This window comes from Streptopelia decaocto (genome assembly GCF_964273445.1).
Source record: "Streptopelia decaocto genome assembly, chromosome: 1".
Classification (NCBI taxonomy): domain Eukaryota; kingdom Metazoa; phylum Chordata; class Aves; order Columbiformes; family Columbidae; genus Streptopelia; species Streptopelia decaocto.
Window position 1 is genome coordinate 78,569,153 of NC_138663.1, and position 13,203 is coordinate 78,582,355.

Below are 13,203 nucleotides of genomic sequence, written 5' to 3' on the forward strand. Positions count from 1 at the left end.
ACGGCTCTCTCCTTCTCTTCGGTTGTTTTTGGCGTCAGCTCCTTGGCCACGGAGGAGACCTCGGAGTTGCTCCCGGTCCCCTCCAGCTGCTCCTCTGGTTTCCAGAGCTGCTGCCCTGTGCCCAGGGCTCCGTCCTCCTCCTTCTCCTGGCCAGGCTGGTCCTTGCTGTCCTGGTCCTCTGCCAGGCCAGGGGTCGGGCTCTGCCCTGGCTCCAGGACAGAGAGCTCCTGCTGGCCCAGCTGCCCGATGATGGCCTCGAGCAGCTTGTGCAGCGCTTTCAAGTCGACAGCCGTGAAATGGGGTGTCCCGATGGCGGCGTTCAGCATCTCCAGCAGACCGAGTGTGGCCATGGCTGCTGCTCTGCCGGAAAACACTGAACTGGATGTGGGAAGACGGGAGCTTTTCTGTCCGCAGATGATCTTGGAGGGATGGGCAGCCAGCAGCCTTTCTCCTCCTCCTTCTTGCCACAGAAAATGATCCAGTCACCAAACAGATCCAAGTGCCGAAAGCAATCCAAGTGATGAAAGTGATCCAGTAACCAAACAGATCCAAGTTCCGAAAGTGATCAAACCACCAAAAGCGGTTCAACCACCAGAAGTGGTTCAACCACCAGCAGCGATCCCACCACCAGAAGTGGTTCAACCACCAAAAGCAATTCCACCACCAAAAGTGATGCAACCACCAATAGTGATCCCACCACCGAAAGCAATCCAACTGCCAAAATGAGTCCACCACCACAGTGATCCCACCACGGCAAGTGATCCCACCACGGCCAGTGACCAAATGGGCGAGGGGCACAGGTGACAGGGGACAATATAGTGTCTCTGTTGCCTGGCAACAGCCGCCCCAGGAGCCAGCGGGCGCCGCCCTGGTCCCTTGTGATGAAGTTATCCATGGGATGGGAGACGCTGAGGGTCCCTCCTGCCTTTCCCACTTGACCACCTACAATGCAGCTGGTGACACCTCCAATGTTGTGGCAGGTCACTGCAGCCTGTGCCCAGATTCAAAATACAATCGGACAGTTCATGGGAATGAAATCTCATTTCACTGAATTAAATACCCTCAGTTTTAATTGCAGAGAGAATGGCTTTATCCATGTTGTGCACAAAACCAAACTCTCCTGACGTTTAACCCTTTCCTTTCCCCATGGCACATTCCCCTTGGTGGCAGATGTGCAGTGACTGGCTCACGAGTGCACCAGCGCCTGGGAACCTGGGCTGAAAACAAGGTCCAAGTGCCTGGTTTAGGATGCCTTTCCCTGCGGTTCATCAAGCAGAAGGATGTCTTTTGAGAGGGAGCTGTTCTGAAGGGATTTCTTCTGCCTCTCTTGACCGTTGGCATGAGCCAGCGGCTGCTGACCAGGAAACCTCCAGCTGGGGCCAGTGACAAGTGCTGCTCTTCTCCCGCTCAGCTCTGACGTGGTCGAGGGGGATCAGTGCTGCGAGGAGGGAAATGCTGCAGGTGACACCAGGACCTGGGGGGTTCAGCTGGAGAACAGGAGCTGAGGGGAGACCTTCTGATCTCTGAACTGCCTGAAAGGAGCTTGGAGCCAGGGGGGGTCGGGCTCTGCTCCCAAGGAACAAGCGACGGGACAAGGGGAAATGGCCTCAGGTTGAGCCAGGGGAGGTTGAGGTTGGATCTGGGGAACAATTCCTTAACAGAAAAGGTTGTCAGGCATTGGGACATCATCCCCTCTGGCTGCCATTTTACCAGGCAGCTCCTTTGAGCCTTATTCTGGGGAACACAGCACAGAAAGCCTGAATCCTTGATTTGAGTTCATTTAATGATTTTTCCAGGATCTTACAGCCATGCAGTTGGCACGGTGCTGTGCGCAGAGTTTGCAGGTGGAGCTGCCCCACCACCTGGGACCGCTCGGTGGGTCACGGACCAGGAATCCCAAGCGGGTGATGGAGAGGATGCTCGGCACAAAGCGCCTCTGCCCCGAGATGCCAGCACGAGGCAGGAGGGTCCGTCGTCCCGTCCCGCCAGCCTGCGGGGGCCACAGTCCCCAGAGTCAAAATACAGGAAGGATAAGCCCAGCCCTTCCCACCAGCGCAGAGCAGAGCACCTCGAGGGGAGGCCCGGCCCTAGGAAATGCCGTACGTGGGCTCCTTGGTGTCTCGCTATCTGTCCAGGTCCTCAGGGGCTGGTGGCACAGGAACTTCACCTGGGGAGGATGGTAAACGGGTGGCCACACAAATTCAACCACGGGCTCTCTCCTATCTGTAAAGGGGTGACACAGAGCGTTAGCGAGATGGCGCATATCCGAACCCCAGGACCCCCGTCGCTAACAAGGCCCCCCCCCCCCCCACCCACCAGGGCTGGTCGAGCACGCCCTGGTGAAGGACCTCAGTGTTATTTTAAAATGCTCATTCAAAATGGGCTCCATAAGCACCCAGTCTGCGCTGTAACAGCTCCCAGACCAGTGCTGGGACCAAGCAGGAGCCCACGGGCACAGCTCGTTCACCGGCCCTGCGCCTCCCCCCAGGGCTGCGTCACGGCTCCCCCAGCCCCCCGCACGGGCCATTTCTCACTGGGGAGCTGATGGGAGACCCAGGTAACGGAGCTGTCCCACTGGCACTGTTGAACCGCCAGCCCTGCCGGGGTCATGGCATCCTCGTGCTTTCTGTACAAGTCAAATGTGCTCCAGCATCTCCCCCCAGCACGGTGGCACCAGCTCAATGCGCAGCCCACCCCCTGCATTACTGCCACCGTCACCTCACTGCCCTTACTCTTTTTTTGGGCCTTTGCCACGTCCCAGCGCATCCAACAGGTCGTCCTCATCACCATCTTCAAACGTCGACGTCTTCCTCCTCTGGACCGGGGCCACCGTGTGCAGGGGCGTCTGGCGTGGGGGCAGCTCTGGGCATGGGATCGCATGTGGGAGGAGGTTTGAGCAGGGTGGGGTTTGGTTTTTTAAACAACAAGAGATCAAAGCAGCCCTGCCTGCTCTTATCTCCCTGGACCATTTACAAAGTCCTTTTTCAATGTCTTTTCCCTGACCGAACCCCACAGCAAGTGACAAAGCGGCAGCATGCCACTGCCTGCCCTGTGCCCCTGCATCGACTGCTGGGACATGGCTGGGGGTCACTGACACTGGGCTTTCCAGCTCTGTCAACACCAGGAGCTTCTGGAGCTTTGCAAGTTTCCAATCAGATCGTTCCTGCCCCTCTTCACCCTAAGCTCCTGCTCTACCAACACACCTTGGCCCTTGCCCCAACCCACCGGCTGCTACTGGTGTCCAGAGTGGATTTATAGTGGGGAAGGGCCATTTGAGGAGACTATCAGACCCATGAGCATCCCCGCTTCAGGAACAAGAGGGGCGAGTGCCTGTAACAGCCCAGTGCAGCCAGGAGCCACCCAGACGTGCCCCTGCCGGGCTTTGCTGTGGACCAGGGATGCTACAGCCACGCAAATCCTGACGCTGAAAACTTGTTCTCCTTTGGCACCGTGCACAACAGGCCGGGTGAGGCCCAAGGGAAGATCTGAGCCTCCCTTTCCGGAAAGGAAAGGCCAGTTCTGTAACCTGGGGCACTCCCTGAGCTGTGGCACAACCAACCCTGTTATCAAGCTGCTCTAGAAACGACAGCACAGCTTAATCAGAGACGGGACTGGGTGGCTTTCCATTTCATCAGCTGGGACCTCACACAAACTCAGCCAGGCTGCTGATTCCTTTCCTACAAGGAGGAGGCGTCCAGCAACCTGCTTACCTTTCCTGCTGCTCTGTTCTGCTGTTGTCTCAGAGCTGCGCTCAGTGCCACGTTTCACGGGCATCTTCCCTGGGCCAGAACTGGGTTTCGATGTCCCCAGGAAATGCCATTCCCGGTCGTCCTTGTCCTGGAAAGCGAGAGGATGAGGACGGGCACAGGGCGAGCGCTGCGGATGCCTCAGCACCGCTTCTCCCTTGGGAGGCTGGTGCTGGGGGCCACGGCTGCAGCACATGGGGGCTGGGATGGGGGGGATTTTGGTACTTGAAACGTTCTGAGCCCTCAGTCCTGTGCCGAGATCCTGCTGCTGCCTCTGGGAGAAGCGTCAGGAACACCCAAGGCCATTGCTTTGGCTGAGGGCTCTTCCTGCGACGCTGGAGCCGAAGCCAACGCAGGAAGGTTGGGCTGCAGCAGCGGGTGCCCCCAGGCTCTGCTCCATCCTCGGTACCTGGAAGCCCGTCTCCCATCAGCCACCCACTCCCCTCTCCTGGCTTTTCCCCACTGCCAGTGATGCCAGAGAGCTCAGCCCCAGCCCTCAGGACATCCAGGCTCTCTCCCCACATTTGGGCTCACCCCTGCAGCTGCCTTGTCTTCTCCAGGGACCTTGCTGAAGAAATCTTCCTCTGCGAGCAACCTGTCGGGGCAGGGAGCGGGTGCAGAAGCTGAGGACGGGGCAGGGCAGGAGGACGTGGGGAGCACGCAGAGATCTGAAAGGCACTCACTTCTTGCTGTCCCGCACGCTGGTGCTCCAGGCTCTCCCACCGCTGCTGCCGGATGTAACACGGGGTTCAACTGAAACACACAGGGAGAGATCAGGATGATGGACACGGGCATAGCCCTGGCCTGGGCACTCCACAGGGGGATTTGTCTGCTTCTCATGGAACACAGAGGCTTTTAATCAGGGACAAGCTTCCCTTCACCTCCCCAGACCGATGGCCAACCTATTGAGTGGCCTCCGGCTCTGGGAACCCGGCTCTCCCCTCTGCTCCCTGCTGCCTCGCCCCTCACAACTGGAGCACCTCGCGCATCAAGGGCTGTTGCACCAGCAGCTCCTGCTCCCAGGAAGGGAGGACCAGGACCACGATGCTGCCCTTGCAGCTGCAAAGAAGCTTCATTTTACCATCATATCCGTGCAGGTCCTCAAGGATCTCATCAATAGAGCCTGAAACAAGACAAATTAAAGGTGCTGAGGCAGGTGAGCTCACTGAGCTGGTGCAGAAAAGCTCCAAAAGCCAATAAGTCTTGCACTTTTGAGATCCCCCAAGAATAAAGATTTGGTCTCAAGCATCAGCAACGTCATGCCTGCCATGTCTTCTAGAGAGAGCTGCCAGGGCCAGGACTTGATCCTGTATTTTGGGGATGTAAAACTGGCTTCGCTGAGGGAGAAACAGCATTTCTTTCTCAAGCAAGCCAGCTGCTGGCCACAAGGAGCACCTCATCTAGGAATTCTCACCTGTCAGTAGCTCAGAGCCCCTGGGCAAGCCCAAATGCACTGCTTCAGTGTCAGAGGCAGCAAGAGGCCTCTAAACCAGCAGTTAGGGAGCAGGGGAGGGGAAGAACTGAAATAAAGACATATATTCTCCCCCGGATTTGGGAAAACGCGCAGCCACAGAATATAGGAGCCCAAGAAGCAAATCCCTTTGATTGGAGAGGCAGGTGAGTATGTTTGGGTCAGGAATGACACGATGCCCTGAGCTGCACCTTCCACACAAGGATGGTGACCATTGCGGTAGCCAGGGCTGCCACCTCATCGCAGTGTCCCCCTCCTCCGCCCCAGGCATTCCCAGCAGACCAAAGCACCTACGCACAGCGAAAGGAGACCAGGCCAGTGCACTTACCACTTCGACCTCTCTTGGCTTGCGTAGCCTCTGGAGGAAGACAAATTCCCTCATTAGAAAACCAAGAGAGTCTGAGCTGGACTTTGTCAGCACGCTCAAGGCAGAGGCAGGTTTCTCCAGAGAACCCCAGCAGCACCAGCGACGCCCTCGTCCCGCCCGCGCTGCTTGGGAAATGGCAGCTGAAAGCCTGGGGGAGCAGCGAGATGTGACCCTGTCCTGGTTTTGTTAAAAACAAGTTTCTCTTTCAGTGAATTTTGCCTGTCAGCTAAAGCCTTCATATTAACTGCATTTTCCTGGAGAACCAGACACATGTTTTGGTAAACCTAGCAATGGAATGCAAACTTATTGATAAGCATGGATGGACATCTCGCAAGAGGGGCGACGAGAAACAAGTGACTAAGAAACTGACCAACTATGTATAACATTCCATTCACGTGAATACTTCATATAAAAGTGGGAGATCAGAAGGATCTCATCCCTTTTTCCCTTTTTCCTTATGGCCGACCTTAGGAGAGGACCTTGCGAGTCGTCCCTGTGAACTGAGGCCCAGTGACAGACTGAATCCAGCTCCGCTTGGTTGCAGAGTCTAATCCAGGACTTTGGGTGCCGGCTCTGCAGTTGCTGAGACTTTCAAGATTGGTTTTGTATATTTTGTATTATTTTCTCTATTCTTATTAGTAGCATTAGTAAAACATCTTTAATTTTTTCCAACTCTCTTCTCTCTGTCCTTCTTTCCCTCCCGATCGCCTGCTCTGAGTGGAAGGGGGGAGAGGGAGGAGCAAAAGGGGGAAGTGGGGGGAGGGAGAGGAGGTTAACAATACATCTGCCAGGGTTTTATTGTCACCCCGCAATCTTAACCCTCGACAGATAATTGGCGCCCAACGTGGGGCCCGAGAAAGGGGTAAATTTGGAGATTTTTGGCTTTCTACTGCTCTAACGTACCTTTCAGTTTTCTTGGCACGGTGCCAACTCATAGAGTTGTGATACTCGTGCGTCTGTTTGTTTTGGATATTATTTAGTGGTATTAAGGCAAAGTGAATTACATTGATTTAAAGATGTTATGGCATAAGTGGTATCAGTTATTTTCTACATTGTGCTCACTGATTCCATATCTGTGTTGGGCTTTCTTTTTAAATCGAAGTATTTATTATATAACAACAAGGAACTGGACAATGATCATGATGATACTGTGTGGTTTGTCACTGGTTTATTTCGTTATACTGCAGCCTCTAATGAATTTCTACTCGCTTCTGCTTTACCTTGAAAAGCCTCCAGGAGAGATTAAAGAGTAGTACAGCTCTGTGTTTGCTAATTGGTCGAGCGAATCTTTAGAAAGGCTGACTAACAATACTTTCGTTTCTTCGCTAGGACAGTTTGCAAATGTTTTAGAGAATTTTGAATATCCTTGGAGTTTTGATAGAACTGTGATGGTGTTATCTGGTTTGCTGAATGTGTGTCAGTTTCTGTTACTGTTAAGAGAAATGGCGTTCAACAGGAGGTTTGCGTCTCTTTGTTGTCCTGAGATTTGCGGTGCGTCTTCGGAAGCTTTAGCAAAAAGCTCTCCTAGCCGCTCGAGAAAGAGCAAAACAGCAAAAACTGCCACTGCAGCCACTGCCCCCTCGCCAACAGGCTGAAGCTACAGCTCCTACGCAGGTCAAGGCCGATGCTGATAACATTACTTCTCCAGCCTCAAAGGCTAAGGCAACCCCCCCTCCTTCACACACTGGGCACTGTTGCTGCTGTAACCACAGTAACCACTGTGACAGTCATTCAGACTCTGGAAATGCATCAAATGATGGCAAACCCATATCAGCATCAGTTGCCGGTTGTAAGAAAGTCACTAGAAAGACTACCCGTGCAGCAGATGATGGCACAGAGCCAACATCAACCCAAGGGGCACCATCAGGACAGGGAGGAGATGAAGTGACCACCACTCGGTCCTTCTCTCCAGGTGAGCTGAGAGATCTGCGAAAAGACTTTAGTTGTCGTGAAGGCGAGAATATTTTAACCTGGTTGCTCCGATGCTGGGACAATGGCGCAGAAACAATTGAATTGGAAGGTGGTGAAGCCAGGCAGCTGGGATCTCTGTCAAGAGATTCCACCATTGATAGGGCAATTTCAAGAGAGTCTAATGCCACTGCTCTCTGGACCTGACTTCTGGCAGCTATGAAAGTAAGATTTCCCTACAAGGAAGATTGTATATCCAAGTTAGGGAAATGGAATACTATGGAGAGAGGTATTCAGTTCCTGAGAGAATTAGCTGTGCGAGAGATCATTTATTTTGGACCAAACAGCCAAGAGGGGACAGACCCAGATAGAATCAATTGTACACGACCTCTGTGGCGCAGATTTGTACAAAGTGCACCACCTGCATACGCTAAGTCATTGGCAGGAATGGTCTGGTCATCACGAGGTATACAAAATATTACTGAAGTGATTGAGCAGCTCCGGAACTTTGAGGACAGCCTTGCTGGTTCTCTACGGGCTTGGAAGAGAGGAGAGGGAGGGGCAAAAGGGGGAAGTGGGGGGAGGGAGAGGAGGTTAACAATACATCTGCCAGGGTTTTATTGTCACCCCGCAATCTTAACCCTCGACAGACCCCTTCAGTGACAGCAGGGAGCTCAGCCCCTCCTTCCTGCCAGCTGGGCAGAAGCCTCCAGCCCTCGGGATGGGTCCTGCCTCCCAACCAGTGCCAGGGCAGCACCGGGAATTTCCCAGGCCTGCCTGAGCACCTGTCACACTCACCATCGCAAGAGCCGGGCTTTCCCTTGCTCAAGACGGTCCCTCCGCAGGCTCCTCCCATGTCAACCCCCAGGCGGGGACCGAAGATCCTTGGTGGCGTCCACACTCCGACCTGCAGGGACAGGACTTCCCGACTTGCTGTTCAACTTGCGTCCCTCTGCCGCCCCCCCGGCTGGCTCCCTGCTGCTCGGACCTCTCCAAGCCCCTCAAAACCAGGCTCCAGCTCAGCCTTAAACACACCTGGAATCACAGAATCACATTAGTATTCTGGTTGGGAAAGACCCTCGAGATCATCGAGTCCAACCACAAACCTCACACCACCAAGTCCACCCCTACCCCATGTCCTGAGAACCTCATCTCTGCATCTTTCAAACCCCTCCAGGGCTGGTGACTCCTCCACTGCCCTGGGCAGCCTGTTGCAATGCCCCACAGCCCTTTGGGGAGGAAATAGTTCCTAAATCCAACCTCAGCCTCCCCTGGCGCAACTTGAGGCCGTTTCCTCTGCTCCTGGCGTTTGTTCCTGGGGAGCAGAGCCCGACCCCCCCTGGCTCCAAGCTCCTTTCAGGCAGTTCAGAGATCAGAAGGTCTCCCCTCAGCTCCTGTTCTCCAGCTGAACCCCCCAGGTCCCTCAGCTGCTCCCATCACACTTGTGCTCCAGCCCCTCACCAGCTCTCTTGCTCTTCTCTGCACACTCTCCAGTAGCTCAAGGCGTCAAGCGAAGTCTCCAAACGCTCGAGTCGCCGAGATGAACAGCACCTCCCGCGATGCTGCAGGACGGAGCAGCCGCTGCGGCACCAACCGCAGCAACCGCAGCAACCGCACAAACGACACCAACCGCAGCAACCGCAGCAACCGCACAAACGACACCGACCGCACCGGCCGCACCGACCGCCGCCGCTCCCCGTCCCGTTGCCGCGACAGCGGGGGCCTCGCGCCCCCGGCCCCCAGCACCCGCGGGCCTGGTGGCCATGGCCGCAGCGTCCCGGTCCCCGGGGTCACGGTGTTAGCAAACAGGACACATAACCACGGATGTAGTTATATGCGGTGCTTTTATTTCAGCGCTGGGAAACCAGGGGTTCGTACCCAAAGCTGGCTTTGACCACTGATTCAAACTCCACTACATTTATACAATTTGGTTACATACATATTCATTAGGGTTACAACGTATGTATTGCATATTCATCAGATTTCACAACTATTTCACAACATCAGTTGCAACACCTTGGAACTACTCTAAGCATGCGCAGTGTCCTCTGGTGGTCGTTCAGGGAGTCTTCAGGATGAAGTAAGGAGTCTTCTTCACTCGTGTACTTTTCACCTTTTGTCACTGCACATGCGAACTATTCCTAGGTTCATTGTGAAATCATGTAAAATTCTTGGATTTCTTAGATGTGCATTCTCAGCACATCCTATCCTTTCAAGATAAGATAAGGACTAACTGAGGACTACCTTTCAGTTCTCTTTTTGTATACAACCTGCAAAGCCTCAAGATAAGGTAAGAATCTTGGATATAGTTTACAAAGCTTAGTTACAACTATAACATTTCCCCCCTTTGAAAATGCTTTTCTATTCGTAGACAATGCATTTTCACTCCATTTTAGTCAGCTCCTTCAACAACTGACCCTCATCATGGCTTCTTTGGAGCACGGATTTAATCTTATAAGCAATCATAAAGGCTCCAAAAAAACACTTTCTTCTTTGTCCGTGTCAACTATGTCACCATTACTGATGGAGACGAAAATCCTGTCCTCTCTTTTCAGCTGAAACATGCCACCTTGGTAGATGGAGTAAAGTCCATATTCTGCCTTTTTAGACCAGCAGCTTGTTCTTGCACTTTTCATGAGCAAAATGGGCTCTGGATGTTTACAAACTGAGTAACAAATCTGAATCCTCATTCTCGTTTTCACGGAAACAAAAATAAATTTGTGATACCAAGCCTGTCTGGGGTATCACAAACTCGCAATTTCTCTGTTCCACATTGTAAAGGAAAGACTGGCCTTTTCTTGACGATTCCCAGTTTTTTTGTTTTGTTTTGTTTTGTTTTGTTTTGTTTTTATTCCCTCTCCTGGGTGAGGAATCTATGTGTGGGGACAGGGAATTCTTCCTGTTGCTGTCGCCCATCAGATGTGCCACAATCCTGTTGATGGGACCACGCGGCTGCTGCCCATCGGTCTGTGACAGCGTCAGCACTCTGTCAGCGTTGACTGCAGATATGTTTTCCTCGTAGCTTTTCGACATCCTTTAAATTACCTTTCCCAGGTGCCACTTTACTTGCCAGCAGGGGTCAGCCGCTCTGTCTTCACTTTCAATTAGATCCAAGTTTTGGATGAAATTTCCCATTTCCTCCCTAGTGAGACAAGCGATGCTGCTCTTGGAGTACGTGTCCCAGGGCTGTTTGAGCTCGTTGGTGAGGTAGAGGAAGGTGACGGCCACGCAGACAGACTGCAGGAACACGGTGGCGACCAGCGTGGCCCCGCAGGTCTGCACAGGGCTGGGACCGGCCGCGGGCAGCATCGTGGCAGGGCAGGGCTGGTCCCCACGCAGCGCTGCACTGTTCCCTCTGGCGGCGGAGCGGGCCGGGCTGGGGTTCACCCGCTGCTGTCCCGCTGTTAGCAAATGAAACACGTAATTGTATAAATTCTGATTACCCTTTACATACACACTTGGATTTGGATCAGGTGCTTCATATCGTTCGCCATACAAAATTTTGTATGGGCTTACTAACATTCCGCTCCTAGGTTTAATCCTAATATGTAATGGTTTCAGCGTTATTGAATTTTTGATTCCTGACAAATCTTGCTAAGTTGCCTTTTTAGGGTTTGATTCATTTTCTCCACCTGTCCACTAGACTGGGGTCTCCATGGGGCATGTAATTCCCATTTAATTCCCAAACATCTGCTGACTTCCTTTACTAACTGTGCAACAAAGTGTGGTCCCCTATCAGATGATATTCCCAGTGGTACCCCAAATCTAGGGATTATTTCCTTTAGTAACCATTTTACAGTTTCTTTTGCCTGGTTGGTGTGACAAGGGAAAGTTTCCGGCCATCCTGAAAAGGTATCTACCCCAACTAGTAGGTATCTAAGCCCTCGAGTTCTGGGCAGTTCCGCATAATCTATTTGCCAGTAATCTCCGGGTTGTATGCCTGTCTTAATTTTCCCCATTTCTATTTTTCTTTTTACTAAAGGATTATTTTTCAAGCAAATTTCACACTTAGCTGTAATAGACTTTGCCATTGTTAACATCTGGACTGAGATAATCCATTTTCTCAGATATGTTACCAATGCTTCCGCACCCCAATGACACTTCTGGGGTTCCGTCTGAAGTATTCCTCTCATGATAGTAATTGGCACCACAACTTGTCCATTGGCGGATACATACCACCCAGAGCTATCCTTGCTGGCTTTTACCAGACCTGCCAATTTCTCGTCTTCTCTAGAATATTTAGGTGGCCCTGAAGGTAATAAATCAATTGCTCTTACCTTCTGGGAGACAAGACCCACCATTGTCCAAACTTGTCGTGCTACTGATCGAGCTGTCTGATCAGCGAGCCAATTTCCTTCAATAATTTTCGATGTTCCACTCTGATGAGCTTTACAGTGCATGATGGCAACTCGCGATGGCTTTTGAACGGCATTAATCAAGTTTAATATTTCCTTCTGATACTTGATGTTTGTTCCTTGAGAGGAAAGTAGTCCACGCTCTTTCCAGAGAGCTCCATGCACACGAACAACTCCAAATACATATTTTGAATCAGTCCAAATATTGACCCTTTTGTCCTCACTGAGCTCCAATGCCCTAGTTAGGGCTATCAACTCAGCTTTCTGTGCTGATGTGTTTGGTGGTAGGGATTTGGCTTCAATTACTGTTTTGGCAGTAGTAATCGCATATCCTGCATACCGCACTCTGCTTTCCACAAAACTGCTGCCATCAGTAAAAAGTTCCCAATCCGTCTCCTCCAATGGGGTATCCTGCAGATCAGGACGACTTGCGTGGGTTTATTCGATGACCTCCACACAATCATGTTCCAGATTTTCTTCTTCAGTCTCAGCGTTTAAAAACACAGCTGGATTCATTAGGTTAGTTGTTTTTAGGATAACATCATCTTGTTCTGTCAAAATCGTTTGATATTTCATCACTCTACTTGGGGAAAGCCAATGGCCCCCCTTTTGTTCCAATACAGTAGTCACCATGTGGGATACAAATACTTGGATCTTTTTCCCCATGGTCAGTTTCCGAACTTCCTGGATTAATATCACGGTAGCAGCCACCGCCCGCAAGCACGCCGGCCATCCAGCACTTACCGGGTCAAGTTGTTTAGAGAAATAACCTACGGGCCTTTTCCAGGATCCCAGCCGTTGGCTTAATAGCCCTAGGGCAAGTCTCTGTCGTTCATGTATGAATAACTGAAAGTCTTTACTTAAGTCAGGTAGGCTCAAAGCAGGTGCTTTTATTAAAGCTTGTTTCAATTTCTGGAAAGCTTCTTGTTGTGGCTTTCCCCACTCTAAGGTCTTATTCTTCGGCGCCTCATATACAGGTTTGGCAATAAGCCCATAGTCCATGATCCAGAGTCTGCACCATCCTGTCATTCCTAGAAAAGATCTCAATTCATGTAAGTTACGCAGTTCTGAGATAGCACAGATAGCATGCACACGGTTTATACCTAGTCTTCGCTGTCCTTGAGAAAGCTCGCATCCTAGATAGATCACAGTCGTGGATGCAATCTGAGCTTTATTTTTTGACACTTTATATCCATTCATTCCTAACTGATTCAATATTTCAGTTGTTACCTGGATGCAAAGTTCTTGGGTCTCAGCAGCAATCAGAATATCATCCACATATTGCAGCAACAAATACCATTGTCGGGGAATTCCGATATGGCCTCTTGTAGTCCACTCCTCGAGTTCTTTGGCTAG

The 13,203-nt window shown here is 51.8% G+C and overlaps 1 protein-coding gene and 1 pseudogene across 2 annotated transcripts; both read right to left on the bottom strand.

The window, feature by feature from the left end:
* Nucleotides 1–1,798: 1,798 nt before the first annotated feature.
* LOC309451907 (fas-binding factor 1 homolog) lies at nt 1,799–8,628 on the bottom strand (the record flags this gene model as incomplete). The annotated part of the gene is made up of 8 exons (XM_082075928.1): nt 1,799–2,223; nt 2,733–2,862; nt 3,711–3,837; nt 4,281–4,341; nt 4,430–4,499; nt 4,828–4,869; nt 5,546–5,706; nt 8,624–8,628. 8 exons carry the CDS (start codon nt 8,626–8,628, stop codon nt 2,220–2,222), a joined length of 600 nt encoding a protein of 199 aa, XP_081932054.1. The 3' UTR covers nt 1,799–2,219.
* Nucleotides 8,629–9,874: 1,246 nt separating this feature from the next.
* Nucleotides 9,875–11,904, bottom strand: LOC309452007 (tumor necrosis factor ligand superfamily member 10-like; annotated as a pseudogene). Its single transcript, XR_014186702.1, has 2 exons — nt 11,770–11,904; nt 9,875–10,893 (listed from the first exon to the last, which is right to left on the bottom strand). The product of XR_014186702.1 is annotated as a tumor necrosis factor ligand superfamily member 10-like (transcript).
* Between the last annotated feature and the right edge of the window lie 1,299 nt (nt 11,905–13,203).